Source organism: Bombina bombina, chromosome 3 (genome assembly GCF_027579735.1).
Source record: "Bombina bombina isolate aBomBom1 chromosome 3, aBomBom1.pri, whole genome shotgun sequence".
NCBI lineage: Eukaryota > Metazoa > Chordata > Amphibia > Anura > Bombinatoridae > Bombina > Bombina bombina.
In genome coordinates, this window is record NC_069501.1 from 997,986,953 (window position 1) to 998,003,873 (window position 16,921).

The 16,921-nt window shown below is 42.7% G+C and overlaps 1 protein-coding gene across 1 annotated transcript in view; it reads right to left on the reverse strand.

Annotated features, from left to right (window-relative positions):
• The window catches only part of BAZ2A (bromodomain adjacent to zinc finger domain 2A), a 218,841-nt gene that overhangs the window by 37,548 nt on the left and 164,372 nt on the right, over positions 1–16,921 (reverse strand). The window contains exon 28 of the mRNA XM_053705512.1: positions 6,792–7,000. Coding sequence (XP_053561487.1) covers positions 6,792–7,000 — 209 coding nt within the window. The remainder of the gene's footprint in view (positions 1–6,791; positions 7,001–16,921) is intronic.

Below are 16,921 nucleotides of genomic sequence, written 5' to 3' on the forward strand. Positions count from 1 at the left end.
TCTTTGGGGCATGCCCCGCAAAAGGCCCTTTTAAGGGCTGGTAAGGTAAAAGAGCTTTGAACTTTTTTAATGTAGAATAGGGTAGGGCATTTTTTATTTTGGGGGGCTTTGTTATTTTATTAGGGGGCTTAGATTAGGTGTAAGTATCTTAAAATTGTTGTAATATTTGTTAAATGTTTGTAACTTATTTTTTTATTTTTTGTAACTTAGCTTTTTTTATTTTTTGTACTTTAGTTAGTTTATTTAATTGAATTTAATTGTAGTTATTTGTAGGTAATTAATTTAATTAATTTAATGATAGTGTAGTGTTAGGTTTAATTGTAACTTAGGTTAGGATTTATTTTACAGGTAATTTTGTATTTCTTTTAGCTAGGTAGTTATTAAATAGTTAATAACTATTTAATAACTATTCTAACTAGCTAAAATAAATACAAAGTTACCTGTAAAATAAATATAAATCCTAAGATAGCTACACTGTAATAGCTACAATTACATTGTAGCTATCGTAGGGTTTATTTTACAGGTAAGTATTTAGTTTTAAATAGGATTCATTTATTAAAGTATAGTGTAGTGTTAGGTGTAATTGTAACTTAGGTTAGGATTTATTTTACAGGTAAATATCTCTTTATTTTAACTAGGTAGCTATTAAATAGTTAATAACTATTTAATAGCTATTGTACCTAGTTAAAATAAATTGAAAGTTGCCTGTAAAATAAAAATAAATCCTATTTTATTTAATTTAAAACTATACTACGATTTTATTTGCATATCATTTCTGACTACAGTGTCCCTTTAAAGGGACAGTCAAGTCCAAAAAAAACTTTCATGATTTAAATAGGGCATTTAATTTTAAACAACTTCCCAATTTACTTTTATCACAAATTTTGCTTTGTTCTCTTGGTATTCTTAGTTGAAAGCTAAACCTAGGAGGTTCATATGCTAATTTCTTAGACCTTGAAGACTGCCTCTAATCTGAATACATTTTGACCACTAGAGGGCATTAGTTCACGTTTCATATAGATAACATTGAGCTCATGCACGTAAAGTGACCTAGGAGTGAGCACTGATTGGCTAAACTGCATGCCTGTCAAAAGAACTGAAATAAGGGGGCAGTCAGCAGAGGCTTAGATACAAGATAATTACAGAGGTAAAACGTGTATTATTATAACTGTGTTGGATATGCAAAACTGGGCAATGGGTAATAAAGGGATTATCTTTCTTTTTAAACAACAAAAATTCTGGTGTTGACTGTCCCTTTAATATCTATAGAATGCATGGGTTCAAACGGAAACCCTTGAAGAACATTAAGAACTAAATTCAAACTCCAAGGTGGAGCAATTGGTCTAAACACAGGCTTGATTCTAGTCAGAGCCTGACAAAAAGATTGAACGTCTGGAACATCTGCCAGACGCTTGTGTAGCAAAATAGACAAAGCAGAAATCTGTCCCTTTAAGGAACTTGCTGATAACCCTTTCTCCAATCCTTCTTGGAGAAAAGATAAAATCATGGGAATCCTAACCCTACTCCATGAGTAGCCCTTGGATTCGCACCAATAAAGATATTTATGCCATATCTTATGGTAAATCTTTCTGGTAACAGGCTTACGTGCCTGAATCAAGGTATCAATGACCGAATCAGAAAACCCTCGCTTAGATAAAATTAAGCGTTCAATCTCCAAGCAGTCAGCTGCAGAGAAACTAGATTTGGATGATGGAAGGGTCCCTGAATGAGAAGGTCCTGCCTCAATGGAAGCTTCCACGGTGGCAGAGAGAACATGTCCACCAGATCGGCATACCAAGTCCTGCAAGGCCACGCAGGAGCGATGAGAATCACAGAAGCCCTCTCCTGTTTGATCCGAGCAATCACCCGGGGAAGTAGAGCAAACGGTGGAAACATATAAGCTAGGTTGAACGACCAAGGCACTGCCAAGGCATCTATCAGTTCGGCCTGAGGATCCATGGACCTGGATCCGTATCTCAGGAGCTTGGCATTCTGACAAGATGCCATGAGGTCCAGCTCCGGTCTGCCCCATCTGAGAATCAGAGTGGCAAAGACATCCGGATGGAGTTCCCATTCCCCCGGATGAAACGTCTGTCTGCTCAAAATATCCGCTTCCCAGTTGTCCACTCCTGGGATGTAGATTGCTGACAGATAACAAGAGTGAGCCTCCGCCCACCGAATTATCTTGGATACTTCTGTCATCGCTAAGGAACTCCTTGTTCCTCCCTGATGATTGATGTAGGCCACAGTCGTGATGTTGTCCGACTGAAAACGGATGAATTTGGCCGAAGCCAACTGAGGCCAAGCATGAAGCGCATTGAATATTGCTCTCAATTCCAGAATATTGATTGGAAGTAGAGACTCCGACCGAGTCCACACACCCTGAGCCTTCAGGGAATTCCAGAATGCCCCCCAACCTAGTAGACTAGCGTCCGTTGTCACTATCACCCATGAGGGTCTGCGGAAGCACGTCGCTCGGGACAGATGGTCCGGCGACAACCACCAAAGAAGAGAGTCTCTTGTCTCTTGATCCAGATCTATCTGAGTAGACAAATTTGCATAATCTCCATTCCATTGCCTGAGCATGCTCAGTTGTAGCGGTCTGAGATGAAACGAGCAAATGGAATGATATCCATTGCCGCCACCATCAATCCAATTACCTCCATGCACTGAGCCACTGATGGCCGAGGATTGGACTGAAGGGCTCGGCATGTATTCAGAATCTTTAACTTTCTGACTTCTGTCAAGAAATTTTTCATGGATATAGAATCTATTAGAGTTCCCAGGAAAGGAACCCTTGCCTGTGGAATCAGTGAACTCTTTTCTAGATTCACCTTCCACCCGCGAGTCCTTAGAAAGGACAGGACTATGTCTGTATGAGATTTTGTCAGTTGATAAGACGACGCCTGGATTAGAAGATCATCCAGATAAGGCGCCCGCGGTCTGAGAACCGCCAGTAGAGACACTAGAACCTTCGTGAAGATCCTGGGTGCTGTGGCCAGCCCGAAAGGAAGAGCCAAAAACTGAAAATGTTTGTCCAGGAAGGCAAACCTTAGAAACTGGTGATGATCCTTGTGGATAGGAATATGAAGATATGCATCCTTTAAGTACACGGTAATCATATATTGACCCTCCTGGATCAATGGAAGAATTGTCCGAATAGTCTCCATCTTGAAGAATGGAACTCTGAGAAACTTGTTTAGACTCTTGAGATCTAAAATGGGTCGGAACGTTCCCTCTTTTTTGGGAAGCACAAAAAGATTTGAGTAAAACCCCTGCCCCTGTTCCTGTATTGGAATGGGATGAATTACTCCCATAGTGGAGAGGTCTTTTACACAATGTAAGAACGCCTCTCTTTTTATCTGGTCTACAGACAATCATGAAAGAAGAAACCTCCCCCTTGGGAGGGAATTTTTGAACTCCAGTTGATAGCCTTGGGACACGATTTCCAGTGTCCAAGGATCCTGAACATCTCTTATCCAAGCCTGGACAAAACAGGCTGTTTTGGGAGCAGCAGCAGGCTTCTTGGGTTGTTTACCCTTGTTCCAAGCCTGGTTGGGTCTCCAGATGGACTTGGCTTGTGCAAAGTTCCCTTCCTGTTTAGCGGAAGAGGGGACTCCCTTGAAATTTTGAGAGGAACGAAAATTACTCTGTTTACCCCTTTGTTTAGATGTTTTATCCTGAGGCAGGAGGTGACCCTTACCTTCCGTAATGTCAGAAATTATTTCTTTCAAGTCAGGCCCGAACAGGGTCTTTCCTTTGAAAGGAATAGCCAAAAGCTTGGATTTAGAGGACACATCCGACGATCAAGATTTTAACCATAAGGCTCTGCGTGCTAAAATGGCAAATCCTGCATTCTTAGCCGCCAATTTGGCTATCTGAAAGGCGGCATCCGTAACAAAAGAATTAACCAGCTTAAGGGCCTTAATTCTATACAATATTTCCTCTAAAGAAGTCTCAGTCTTAAGAGACTCTTCTAAGGCGTCAAACCAAAAGACAGCTGCAGTTTTGACTGGTACAATACAGGCCGTCTGTTGTAGTAGAAAACCTTGATGAACAAACAGCTTTTTTAGAAGACCCTCCAGCTTCTTATCCATAGGGTCTTTGAAAGCACAACTGTCCTCAATAGGGTAGAGATAGCACCCTCCACCTTAGGGATCGTTTGCCAAGAATCCCGAACAAAGTCAGCTATAGGGTACATTTTCTTAAAATTAGGAGAAGGTGAGAACGGAATACCCGGTCTTTCCCATTCCCGCGTAATAATTTCCGAAATTCTCTTAGGAATCAGAAAAACATCAGAAGAAGAAGGCACTTCTAAGTATTTGTCCATCTTACACAATTTCTCTGGCGGTACCACAATAGAGTCACAGTCGTCCAGAGTCGCTAAAACCGCCCGAAGTAACAGACGGAGGTGTTCAAGCTTAAATCTGAAGGACATGATGTCCGAGTCTGTCTGAGGTAACACACTCCCTGAGTCAGAAAGTTCCCCCTCAGACAGAAGCTCTCTACCCCCCAAATCAGAACCCTGGGAGGGCACTTCAGAGATAGTCATCAAAGCATCAGAAGTCGCAGGAACCAAAGGGGCTTCTGTCCTGCCACGTTTGCCTTGTAATACTGGCAACTTGGATAAAATTTATGTAAGAGTGGATGACATAAGTGCAGCCATATCCTGCAGAGTAAATGAATTGGACGCAGTTGAAGAACATTGCGTCGCTTGAGTGTGCGTTAAGGGCTGCGAAGCTTGGGGAGAAAGAATTGGCATACCCTGAGTCTCATCAGTCTGAGAAACATCCTGAGCTATATCTTTATTAAAGAAAATCTGCTCTCTACATTGTAATGCCGTCTCAGTGCATGATGGGCAAAAAGAAAGCAGGGGTTCCACACTGGCATTTAAACACATGGAACAAGTACTGGCATTAAGATCATCCATTGTGAAAGCAAAATGTTATTTAATTATATAATACACTTTTTATAGAGAAAAAAGTTCTAAAATAAAAACACTGTGCCTTTAAGAAAAAAACTAAAATGTTTCGTCTAGGACACTGTGAGATAAGATTTTAATATTTGCGGCTTTGTTGACAAAAAACAAAGTTTTATAACGTATCCCAGAAGCAGTCAATTAATTTGGGCAGTAATTTACACTTTTAAAAATAATAGCACCTCGCCACAGCTCTGCTGCGGCGCCTACCTGCTCCCTATGACCCGGGGCAAACGAGCCTCCTAACCGCAGTGTGTCTGCACCGCCTGTTCTATCCCACGCGGTCCTGACAGACAACAGAGTCAATTACTCCTCCGACTCCCAGAAAAGCACTGCGCGGCTTCTCACAGCGCGCAAACGAGTTCCCTGCCCATTGTGGGCGTAACCAACAAAACTCCCGGGCGGCTCTGTATATAGTAAAAAAAAATGGAGTCGCAGGGGACAAATGAGAGCCACAATACACATCTAATAAAAGTGATCCACAACACATAATAATAACCAGTCCCCCCAATAACTCCCGGTCTGATAAATAACTCCGGAGCGCCGAGTAAACCGTAATATATTAGTAAGAATCTCCAGCGTCAGCCCAATCATGAAGGGGTTAACTTGTAAAACAAAAACACCTCAATGTACCTCATGCAGCCCCATAAGCAGGCCCAATAATTAAGGCAGTCCTCTAGAACCGTGTAGTAAAGCACACAGACATAGGTGAAGATATTCAGTTTACATAGGAAAATGACAGTCTTTTCTGAGGTATTAGGAGTCACAGAAATTAATAGACTGCACATACCTCCATGCTGAGTAACAGCATGACTTGTCCCACACTGCTAGAAGTCCTCCTCCTCCTCCTCCAGGAAACTGTGGGAACAAAACTGGGTCTTAGATGAAATTTGCTAAGACCATATTCAGCAGGGCAGCACACAGTCTGGGAGTCACAGAAACAGCATATTTGAATCTGTACAGGTCCCCTTGCTTTACCCCTGAGTAAAATAGTACACACCGGTACCATTTAAAAATAATAAACTCTTGATTGAAGAATCCAAACTAACACCTCACTTTACCTCTTCCTATCACTAACACAGGCAAAGAGAATGACTGGAGTGGGAGGGAAGGGAGGAGCTATATATACAGCTCTGCTGTGGTGCTCTTTTCCTCCTCCTGCTGACCAGGAGGCGTAATCCCATAAGTAAGGATAAAATCCGTGGACTCTTCATATCTTGTAAAAGAAACATAATTTATGTAAGAACTTACCTGATAAATTCATTTATTTCATAATGGCAAGAGTCCATGAGGCCCACCCTGTTTTTGATGGTTATATTTTTTGGTATAAAAGCAGAATATTATTTTCCAGTTCCTCTTTTTTGTATGCTTTTTTACTCCTTTTTACACCTCACTACTTGGCTATACGTTAAACTAAGGTGTGAGTGTGGTGGGAGATGTATTTATAGGCATTTTGAGGTTTGGGAAACTTTGCCCCCTCCTGGTAGGAATGTATATCCCATACGTCACTAGCTCATGGACTCTTACCATTATGAAAAATCAATTTATCAGGTAAGTTCTTACATAAATTATGTTATATATACATATACACACACTATGTATGTATGTATGTATGTATGTATACATATATATATATATATATATATATATCACACACTTTTTTGTTGCAATGTTAATTATTCCAAGTGATAGGCTATATGTGGTGTAATTATAGCAGTTTCTACTTTGATACAGTGCTTACAAAATAATAGCATTTACCATAAAAGGGAGAAAGAGGAAAAAAAAATATTTTATAACTATTAGAATAACATACTCGCAAAACGTAAGGTCAGGACTCCGACTCCTTGTTGCTATGCGCCTCCGCTTTGAAAGTGGCCCTTCAGGTGAGGCGTGTAGACAAACCGCTGAATTATCTCGACGTTTAGAAGCCTTTGGGGAATTATTGCTCTCCTGGAATCCTATCCGACACTTTTTGTGTCGCCTGGACGAGCCAGAGGACTGAAAAAACTCACACCCCTTTTGCTGTAAATAGAAATATATGAATTCAAAATGAATTAAAAAGTCAAAACAAAATTGGCAACTATACATATAATCAACAAAATTATGCAAAGATCTTCATGACAGAATTTAAACCTAAAGTATGGGCAAAAAAAAATCTCTTTAAAGGGACAGTCTACACCAGAAGTTTTATTGTTTTAAAAGATAAATAATCCTTTTATTACCCAATCCCCAGTTTTGCATAAAAAACAGTTATATTAATATACTTTTTACCTTGTATCTAAGCATCTTCTGACCCCCCCCCAGATCACATGACTTTTTATTATCTATTGACTAGCAGTTTAGCCAATTAGTACTGTGTTGTGCTACCTCTTAAATAACTCAACGAGCGTGAGCACAATGTTATCTATATGGCCAACATGAACTAGCAATCTCCTGTTGTGAAGGGCAAATAAAAAAGCATGTGATAAGAGGTTTTCTGTAGTGGCTTAAAAACAGGCAGATATTTAGAGGTGTAAATGTTATAAAGTATATTAATATAACAATGTTGGTTGTGCAAAGCTGGGGAATGGGTAGTAAAGGTGTTATCTATCTTTTTAAACAATAACAATTGTGGTGTTGACTGTCCCTTTAATGGCAGCGGAAGTAGTGAATGTGCCCACGTGCCTTTTCATTCCAATTCTCATGTTGTCCTTTATTTAGATATCAAAATAACAAGAGTATTGCATTGAGCAATGATATTTATGGACTAAATATACATTTATTAGTTGACAAGCTTTCGGAAGAATGCCTTCCTTTTTAAAGTCTAAAGCAATGCGGACCAATTAAATGGAATTTACAAATTATATCTTAAAACACAGGATGGCTAAAAAGAACAGAAAGTGTTACAGAGGTCTGAGTGCAGGGACAGGAGGGGGTGTCGTAAAAATCATGATGGAGGTTTAGGTGACAGAGGCGGACAGTGTCCTGTGAGGGAGAACAGAGAAGGGAAATAACATAATTTATGCTTACCTGATAAATTCCTTTCTTCTGTTGTGTGATCAGTCCACGGGTCATCATTACTTCTGGGATATAACTCCTCCCCAACAGGAAATGCAAGAGGATTCACCCAGCAGAGCTGCATATAGCTCCTCCCCTCTACGTCACTCCCAGTCATTCGACCAAGAATCAACGAGAAAGGAGAAACCAAGGGTGAAGTGGTGACTGGAGTATAATTTAAAAAATATTTACCTGCCTTAAAAAACAGGGCGGGCCGTGGACTGATCACACAACAGAAGAAAGGAATTTATCAGGTAAGCATAAATTATGTTTTCTTCTGTTATGTGTGATCAGTCCACGGGTCATCATTACTTCTGGGATCCAATACCAAAGCAAAAGTACACGGATGACGGGAGGGATAGGCAGGCTCATTATACAGAAGGAACCACTGCCTGAAGAACCTTTCTCCCAAAAATAGCCTCCGAAGAAGCAAAAGTGTCAAATTTGTAAAATTTGGAAAAAGTATGAAGCGAAGACCAAGTTGCAGCCTTGCAAATCTGTTCAACAGAGGCCTCATTCTTAAAGGCCCAAGTGGAAGCCACAGCTCTAGTAGAATGAGCTGTAATTCTTTCAGGAGGCTGCTGTCCAGCAGTCTCATAGGCTAAACGAATTATGCTACGAAGCCAGAAGGAGAGAGAGGTAGCCGAAGCCTTATGACCTCTCCTCTGACCAGAGTACACGACAAACAGGGAAGACGTTTGTCGAAAATCCTTAGTTGCCTGCAAGTAGAACTTGAGGGCACGAACTACATCCAGATTGTGTAGAAGACGTTCCTTCTTTGAAGAAGGATTCGGGCACAGGGAAGGAACCACGATCTCTTGATTGATGTTCCTGTTAGTGACTACCTTAGGTAAGAACCCAGGTTTAGTACGCAGAACTACCTTATCTGAATGAAAAATCAAATAAGGAGAATCACAATGTAAAGCTGATAACTCAGAGACTCTCCGAGCCGAAGAAATAGCCATTAAAAATAAAACTTTCCAAGATAACAACTTTATATCAATGGAATGAAGGGGTTCAAACGGAACTCCTTGTAGAACGTTAAGAACAAGGTTTAAACTCCATGGCGGAGCAACAGTTTTAAACACAGGCTTGATTCTAGCTAAAGCCTGACAAAAGGCCTGGACGTCTGGATTTTCTGACAGACGCCTGTGCAACAAGATGGACAGAGCTGAGATCTGTCCCTTTAATGAACTAGCCGATAAACCCTTTTCTAAACCTTCTTGTAGAAAGGACAATATCCTAGGAATCCTAACCTTACTCCAGGAGTACCCTTTGGATTCGCACCAGTATAGGTATTTACGCCATATCTTATGGTAAATCCTTCTGGTAACAGGCTTCCTAGCCTGTATCAGGGTATCAATAACCGACTCAGAAAAACCACGTTTTGATAAAATCAAGCGTTCAATTTCCAAGCAGTCAGCTTCAGAGAAGTTAGATTTTGATGTTTGAATGGACCCTGTATCAGAAGGTCCTGTCTTAGAGGTAGAGACCAAGGCGGACAGGATGACATGTCCACTAGATCTGCATACCAAGTCCTGCGTGGCCATGCAGGCGCTATTAGAATCACTGATGCTCTCTCCTGTTTGATTTTGGCAATCAATCGAGGAAGCAGCGGGAAGGGTGGAAACACATAAGCCATCCCGAAGTTCCAAGGTGCTGTCAAAGCATCTATCAGAACCGCTCCCGGATCCCTGGATCTGGACCCGTAGCGAGGAAGTTTGGCGTTCTGGCGAGACGCCATGAGATCTATCTCTGGTTTGCCCCAACGTCGAAGTATTTGGGCAAAGACCTCCGGATGAAGTTCCCACTCCCCCGGATGAAAAGTCTGGCGACTCAAGAAATCCGCCTCCCAGTTCTCCACTCCCGGGATGTGGATTGCTGACAGGTGGCAAGAGTGAGACTCTGCCCAGCGAATTATCTTTGATACTTCCATCATTGCTAGGGAGCTTCTTGTCCCTCCTTGATGGTTGATGTAAGCTACAGTCGTGATGTTGTCCGACTGAAACCTGATGAACCCCCGAGTTTTTAACTGGGGCCAAGCCAGAAGGGCATTGAGAACTGCTCTCAATTCCAGAATGTTTATTGGTAGGAGACTTTCCTCCTGATTCCATTGTCCCTGAGCCTTCAGAGAATTCCAGACAGCGCCCCAACCTAGTAGGCTGGCGTCTGTTGTTACAATTGTCCAGTCCGGCCTGCTGAATGGCATCCCCCTGGACAGATGTGGCCGAGAAAGCCACCATAGAAGAGAGTTTCTGGTCTCTTGATCCAGATTCAGAGTAGGGGACAAGTCTGAGTAATCCCCATTCCACTGACTCAGCATGCACAATTGCAGCGGTCTGAGATGTAGACGTGCAAAGGGTACTATGTCCATTGCTGCTACCATTAAGCCGATCACCTCCATGCATTGAGCTACTGACGGGAGTTGAATGGAATGAAGGACACGGCATGCATTTAGAAGCTTTGTTAATCTGACTTCTGTCAGATAAATCTTCATTTCTACAGAATCTATAAGAGTCCCCAAGAATGGAACTCTTGTGAGAGGAAAGAGAGAACTCTTCTTTTCGTTCACTTTCCATCCATGCGACCTTAGAAATGCCAGAACTAACTCTGTATGAGACTTGGCAGTTTGAAAGCTTGAAGCTTGTATCAGAATGTCGTCTAGGTACGGAGCTACCGAAATTCCTCGCGGTCTTAGTACCGCCAGAAGGGCACCCAGAACCTTTGTGAAGATTCTTGGAGCCGTAGCCAATCCGAATGGAAGAGCTACAAACTGGTAATGCCTGTCTAAGAAGGCAAACCTTAGATACCGGTAATGATCTTTGTGAATCGGTATGTGAAGGTAAGCATCCTTTAAATCCACTGTGGTCATGTACTGACCCTTTTGGATCATGGGTAAGATTGTCCGAATAGTTTCCATTTTGAACGATGGAACTCTTAGGAATTTGTTTAGGATCTTTAAATCCAAGATTGGCCTGAAAGTTCCCTCTTTTTTGGGAACCACAAACAGGTTTGAGTAAAACCCTAGTCCTTGTTCCGACCGCGGAACCGGATGGATCACTCCCATTAATAACAGATCTTGTACACAGCGTAGAAACGCTTCTTTCTTTATCTGGTTTGTTGACAACCTTGACAGATGAAATCTCCCTCTTGGGGGAGAGAATTTGAAGTCTAGAAGGTATCCCTGAGATATGATCTCTAGCGCCCAGGGATCCTGAACATCTCTTGCCCAAGCCTGGGCGAAGAGAGAGAGTCTGCCCCCCACTAGATCCGGTCCCGGATCGGGGGCCCTCGATTCATGCTGTCTTGGGGGCAGTAGCAGGTTTCCTGGCCTGCTTGCCCTTGTTCCAGGACTGGTTAGGTTTCCAGCCTTGTCTGTAACGAGCAACGGCTCCTTCCTGTTTTGGTGCAGTGGAAGTTGGTGCTGCTCCTGCTTTGAAATTCCGAAAGGGACGAAAATTAGACTGTCTAGCCTTAGCTTTGGCTTTGTCTTGAGGCAGGGCGTGGCCCTTACCTCCTGTAATGTCAGCGATAATTTCTTTCAAACCGGGCCCAAATAAAGTTTGCCCTTTGAAAGGTATATTAAGTAATTTGGACTTAGAAGTTACATCAGCTGACCAGGATTTTAGCCACAGCGCCCTACGTCCCTGAATGGCGAATCCTGAGTTCTTAGCCGTAAGTTTGGTTAAATGTACTACGGCCTCCGAAATGAATGAATTAGCTAGTTTAAGGACTCTAAGCCTGTCCGTAATGTCGTCCAGCGTAGCTGAACTAAGGTTCTCTTCCAGAGACTCCATCCAAAATGCTGCCGCAGCCGTAATCGGCGCGATGCATGCAAGGGGTTGCAATATAAAACCTTGTTGAACAAACATTTTCTTAAGGTAACCCTCTAATTTTTTATCCATTGGATCTGAAAAAGCACAGCTATCCTCCACCGGGATAGTGGTACGCTTAGCTAAAGTAGAAACTGCTCCCTCCACCTTAGGGACCGTTTGCCATAAGTCCCGTGTGGTGGCGTCTATTGGAAACATCTTTCTAAATATTGGAGGGGGTGAGAACGGCACACCGGGTCTATCCCACTCCTTAGTAACAATTTCAGTTAGTCTCTTAGGTATAGGAAAAACGTCAGTACTCGCCGGTACCGCAAAGTATTTATCCAACCTACACAATTTCTCTGGTATTGCAACAGTGTTACAATCATTAAGAGCCGCTAAAACCTCCCCTAGTAATACACGGAGGTTCTCCAATTTAAATTTAAAATTTGAAATATCTGAATCCAATCTGTTTGGATCAGAACCGTCACCCACAGAATGAAGCTCTCCGTCCTCATGCTCTGCAAGCTGTGACGCAGTATCAGACATGGCTCTAGTATTATCAGCGCACTCTGTTCTCACCCCAGAGTGATCACGCTTGCCCCTTAGTTCTGGTAATTTAGCCAAAACTTCAGTCATAACAGTAGCCATATCTTGTAATGTTATCTGTAATGGCCGCCCAGATGTACTAGGCGTCACAATATCACTCACCTCCCGGGCGGGAGATGCAGGTACTGACACGTGAGGCGAGTTAGTCGGCATAACTCTCCCCTCGCTGTTTGGTGAAATTTGTTCAATTTGTACAGATTGGCTTTTATTTAAAGTAGCATCAATACAGTTAGTACATAAATTTCTATTGGGCTCCACCTTGGCATTGGAACAAATGACACAGGTATCTTCCTCTGAATCAGACATGTTTAACACACTAGCAAATAAACTTGCAACTTGGTTACAATCTTATTTATCAAAAACGTACTGTGCCTCAAAGAAGCACTAAACGATTAAATGACAGTTGAAATAATGAACTGAAAAACTGTTATAGCATCAATCCTTGAAAACAACGCAACTTTTAGCAAAGGTTTGTTCCCATTAGTAAAGTAACAATAATTAAATTTGAAACGTAAAAATAACAGAGCAACGTTTTTAATCACAGTCAATATATAAGTCTCACAGCTCTGCTGAGAGAATCTACCTCCCTTCAAAGAAGTTTGAAGACCCCTGAGTTCTGTTAGAGATGAACCGGATCATGCAGGAAATACAATAGTAACTGACTGGAAATTTTTGATGCATAGCAAAGAGCGCCAAAAACGGCCCCTCCCCCTCACACACAGCAGTGAGAGAGAAACGAAACTGTCACAATTAAAACAAGCAACTGCCAAGTGGAAAAATAATGCCCAAACATTTATTCACTCAGTACCTCAGAAAATGCAAACGATTCTACATTCCAGCAAAAACGTTTAACATAATAAATACCTATTAAAAGGTTTAATGTACTTTTTACAGAGTAATTCCAGTGAAGTACCATCCCCAGAATACTGAAGTGTAGAGTATACATACATGTCATTATAACGGTATGGCAGGATTTTCTCATCAATTCCATTCAGAAAATAAAAACTGCTACATACCTCAATGCAGATTCATCTGCCCGCTGTCCCCTGATCTGAAGCTTTTACCTCCCTCAGATGGCCGAGAAACAGCAATATGATCTTAACTACTCCGGTTAAAATCATAGTAAAAACTCTGGTAGATTCTTCTTCAAACTCTGCCAGAGAGGCAATAACACGCTCCGGTGCTATTGTAAAATAACAAACTTTTGATTGAAGTTATAAAAACTAAGTATAATCACCATAGTCCTCTCACACATCCTATCTAGTCGTTGGGTGCAAGAGAATGACTGGGAGTGACGTAGAGGGGAGGAGCTATATGCAGCTCTGCTGGGTGAATCCTCTTGCATTTCCTGTTGGGGAGGAGTTATATCCCAGAAGTAATGATGACCCGTGGACTGATCACACATAACAGAAGAAAAATGGTTTTACATAGAGCATATACTGACAAAGTTATATATCAACATGGAATCAATATGTATAAAGATGTAAAATTATTTATACAGGGGGATATAAGATGGTCAAAAAAGGAGAAAGGAAAGAAAGAAAAAAACAAAATTATGATTACCAGATAATTTCCTTTCCTTCTGTATGAGGAGAGTCCACGGCCTCATTCCTTACTTGTGGGAATACAGAACCTGGCCACCAGGAGGAGGCAAATACACCCCAGCCAAAGGCTTAAATACCTCCCCCACTTCCCTCATATCCCAGTAATTCTGCCAAGGGAACAAGGAACAATAGGAGAAATATCAGGGTATAAATGGTGCCAGAAGAACAAAACAAAATTTAGGTCTGCCCATCGGAGAAAACGGGTGGGGGCTGTGGGACGCTCCTCATACAGAAGGAAAGAAAATTATCTGGTAAGCATAATTTCTGTTTTCCTTCTTAATATGAGGAGAGTCCACGGCCTCATTCCATACTTGTGGGAAACATATACCCAAGCTCCAGAGGACACTGAATGAACCGGAGGGCAAAAAAAGGAGGCGGACCCTATTCTGAGGACATCACAGCCTGCAAAACCTTTCTCCCAAAAGCTGCTTCCGCCGAAGCAAAAACATCAAACTTGTAAAATTTAGAAAAGGTATGTAAGGAGAACCAGGTAGCCAGCCCTAAAAATCTGATCCATAGAGTCCTCATTCTTCAAGGCCCAAGAGGAAGCCACTGCTCTAGTTGAATGAGCCTTAATCCTCTGAGGAGGCTTATGCCCCGCTGTCTCATAAGCTAAAGCGAATAATGCTCTTCAATCAAAAGGATAAGGAAATGGACAAGGCCTTCTGTCCCCTACGCTTCCCAGAATAGACAACAAACAAAGAAGAAGTCTGTCTAAACTCCTTCGTAGCCTGACGATAGAACTTCAATGTCCGAACCACATCCAAATTATGAAGTAACCGTTCCTTCGAAGGAGGAGGATTAGGACACAAGGAAGGAACCACAAACTCCTGATTGATGTTGCGATCTGAAACTACCTTAGGAAGAAAACCAAACCCAGTACGAAGAACAGCCTTATCAGCATGAAATACTAGGTAAAGAGGCTCAGATTGCAAGGCAGAAGCAGTAGCCAGTAGAAAAAGAACCTTCCAAGACAGTAATTTAATGTCAACTACATGCATAGACTCAAACGGAGCCTTCTGCAAAACTTTAAGAACAAGATTTAAACTCCAAGGAGAAGCGCTAGATCTAAACACAGGCCTGATTCTAGCCAGAGCCTGAACAAAAGACTGAACATCTGGAAGCTCAGCGAGCCTCTTGTGCAGTAAAACAGATAGGGCCAAAATCTGTCCCATAAGGGAGCTAGCAGAAAGGCCCTTCTCCAGACCATACTGGCGAAAGGAAAGAATACTGGAAACCCTGACCTTATGCCAGGGGAATCCACGCTCTTCACACCAGAATAAGTAGGTCCTCCACACTTTATGATAGATGTGACGAATAACTGGCTTACGAACTTGATTGAGAGTATCAATAACTCTTTCAGAGAAACCTCTCTTGGCTAGGACTAAGCGTTCAATCTCCACGCAGTAAGCCTCAGAGAATCTAGATTTTGATTAACAAAAGGACCTTGTTCCAGCAGATCACTGCGACAAGGTAACTTCCATGGAGGAGATGATAACATCCCCACTAGATCCGCGAACCACATCCTTCGCGGCCACGATGGAGCAATCAGTATCACTGATGCCTGCTCCTGCTTGATGTGGGCCACTACTCAAGGAAAGAGAGGTAATGGCGGAAAAAGGTATATTAGACAGAACCTCCAAGGCACCACTAATGCATCTATTAGCTCTGCCCTGGATCTCGATCCATACCTGGGTAGCTTGGTATTGAGACGGGACGTCATGAGATCTATCTCCGGAGTCCCCCACCTGTTGCATATCTCCGCAAACACCTCGGGATGGAGAGACCATTCCCCCGGATGAAAGGATTGTCTGCAGAGAAAATCCGCTTCCCAGTTGTCCACACCCGGAATGTGGATCGCTGACGGCGAACAGTTGTGGGCCTCCGCCCACTCCAGAATCCAAGATATCTCCCTCATTGCTAGGTAGCTCCTTGTTCCTCCCTGGTGGTTGATGTAAACCACCAAGGTGATATTGTCTGTTTGGAATCTAAACTGGGACGAACCCAGACGGGGCCAAGCCTTCAGAGCATTGAAGATTGCTCAAAGTTCCAGAATGTTTATTGGAAGAGAGCTCTCCTCCCGAGACCAAAGGCTCTGGGCATTCTTGACTCCCCAAACTGCTCCCCATGCTGAGAGACTAGCATCTGTAGTCACAATCTCACAGGATGGTCTTAAAAAGGATGTCCCTCGGCACAGGAAATCTGGACTGAGCCGCCAAGACAGCGATTCTCTAGACCAGTTGTCCAGAAAGATCTGTTGAGACAGATCCAAAATGATTGCCGTTCCACTGTCTCAGCATGCACAGCTGTTATGGTCTGAGACGGAACCTGGCAAAGGGAATTATGTCCATGCTTGACACCATGAGACCAATCACTTCCATACAATGTGCCACAGAGGGCCTTGAGGAGGTCTGGAGGACAAGACATGCTGAAATATCCTCATGACTAGTGAGTCTATTATGGTGCCCAGGAATGCTACCCTGGTGCTTGGGATAAGAGAACTCTTTTCTAAGTTTATCTTCCATCCATGGGATCGAAGAAGAGAGAGAAGAGATTCTGAATGTTCTTCCGCTAGACGAAAGGATGGCGCTTGATGGAAGGGTCCCTGAATGGAAGCTTCCACGGTGGCAGAGATGACATGTCCACCAGATCGGCATACCAAGTTCTGCGAGGCCACGCAGGAGCGATCAGGATCACCAAAGCCCTCTCCTGTTTGACTTGAGCAATCACCCGGGGAAGGAGAGCAAACGGAGGGAACACATAAGCTAGGTTGAACTGCCAAGGCATCTATAAGATCGGCCTGAGGATACCTGGACCTGGATCCGTATCTCGGAAGCTTGGCATTCTGATGAGACGCCATAAGATCCAGCTCCGGCCTGCCC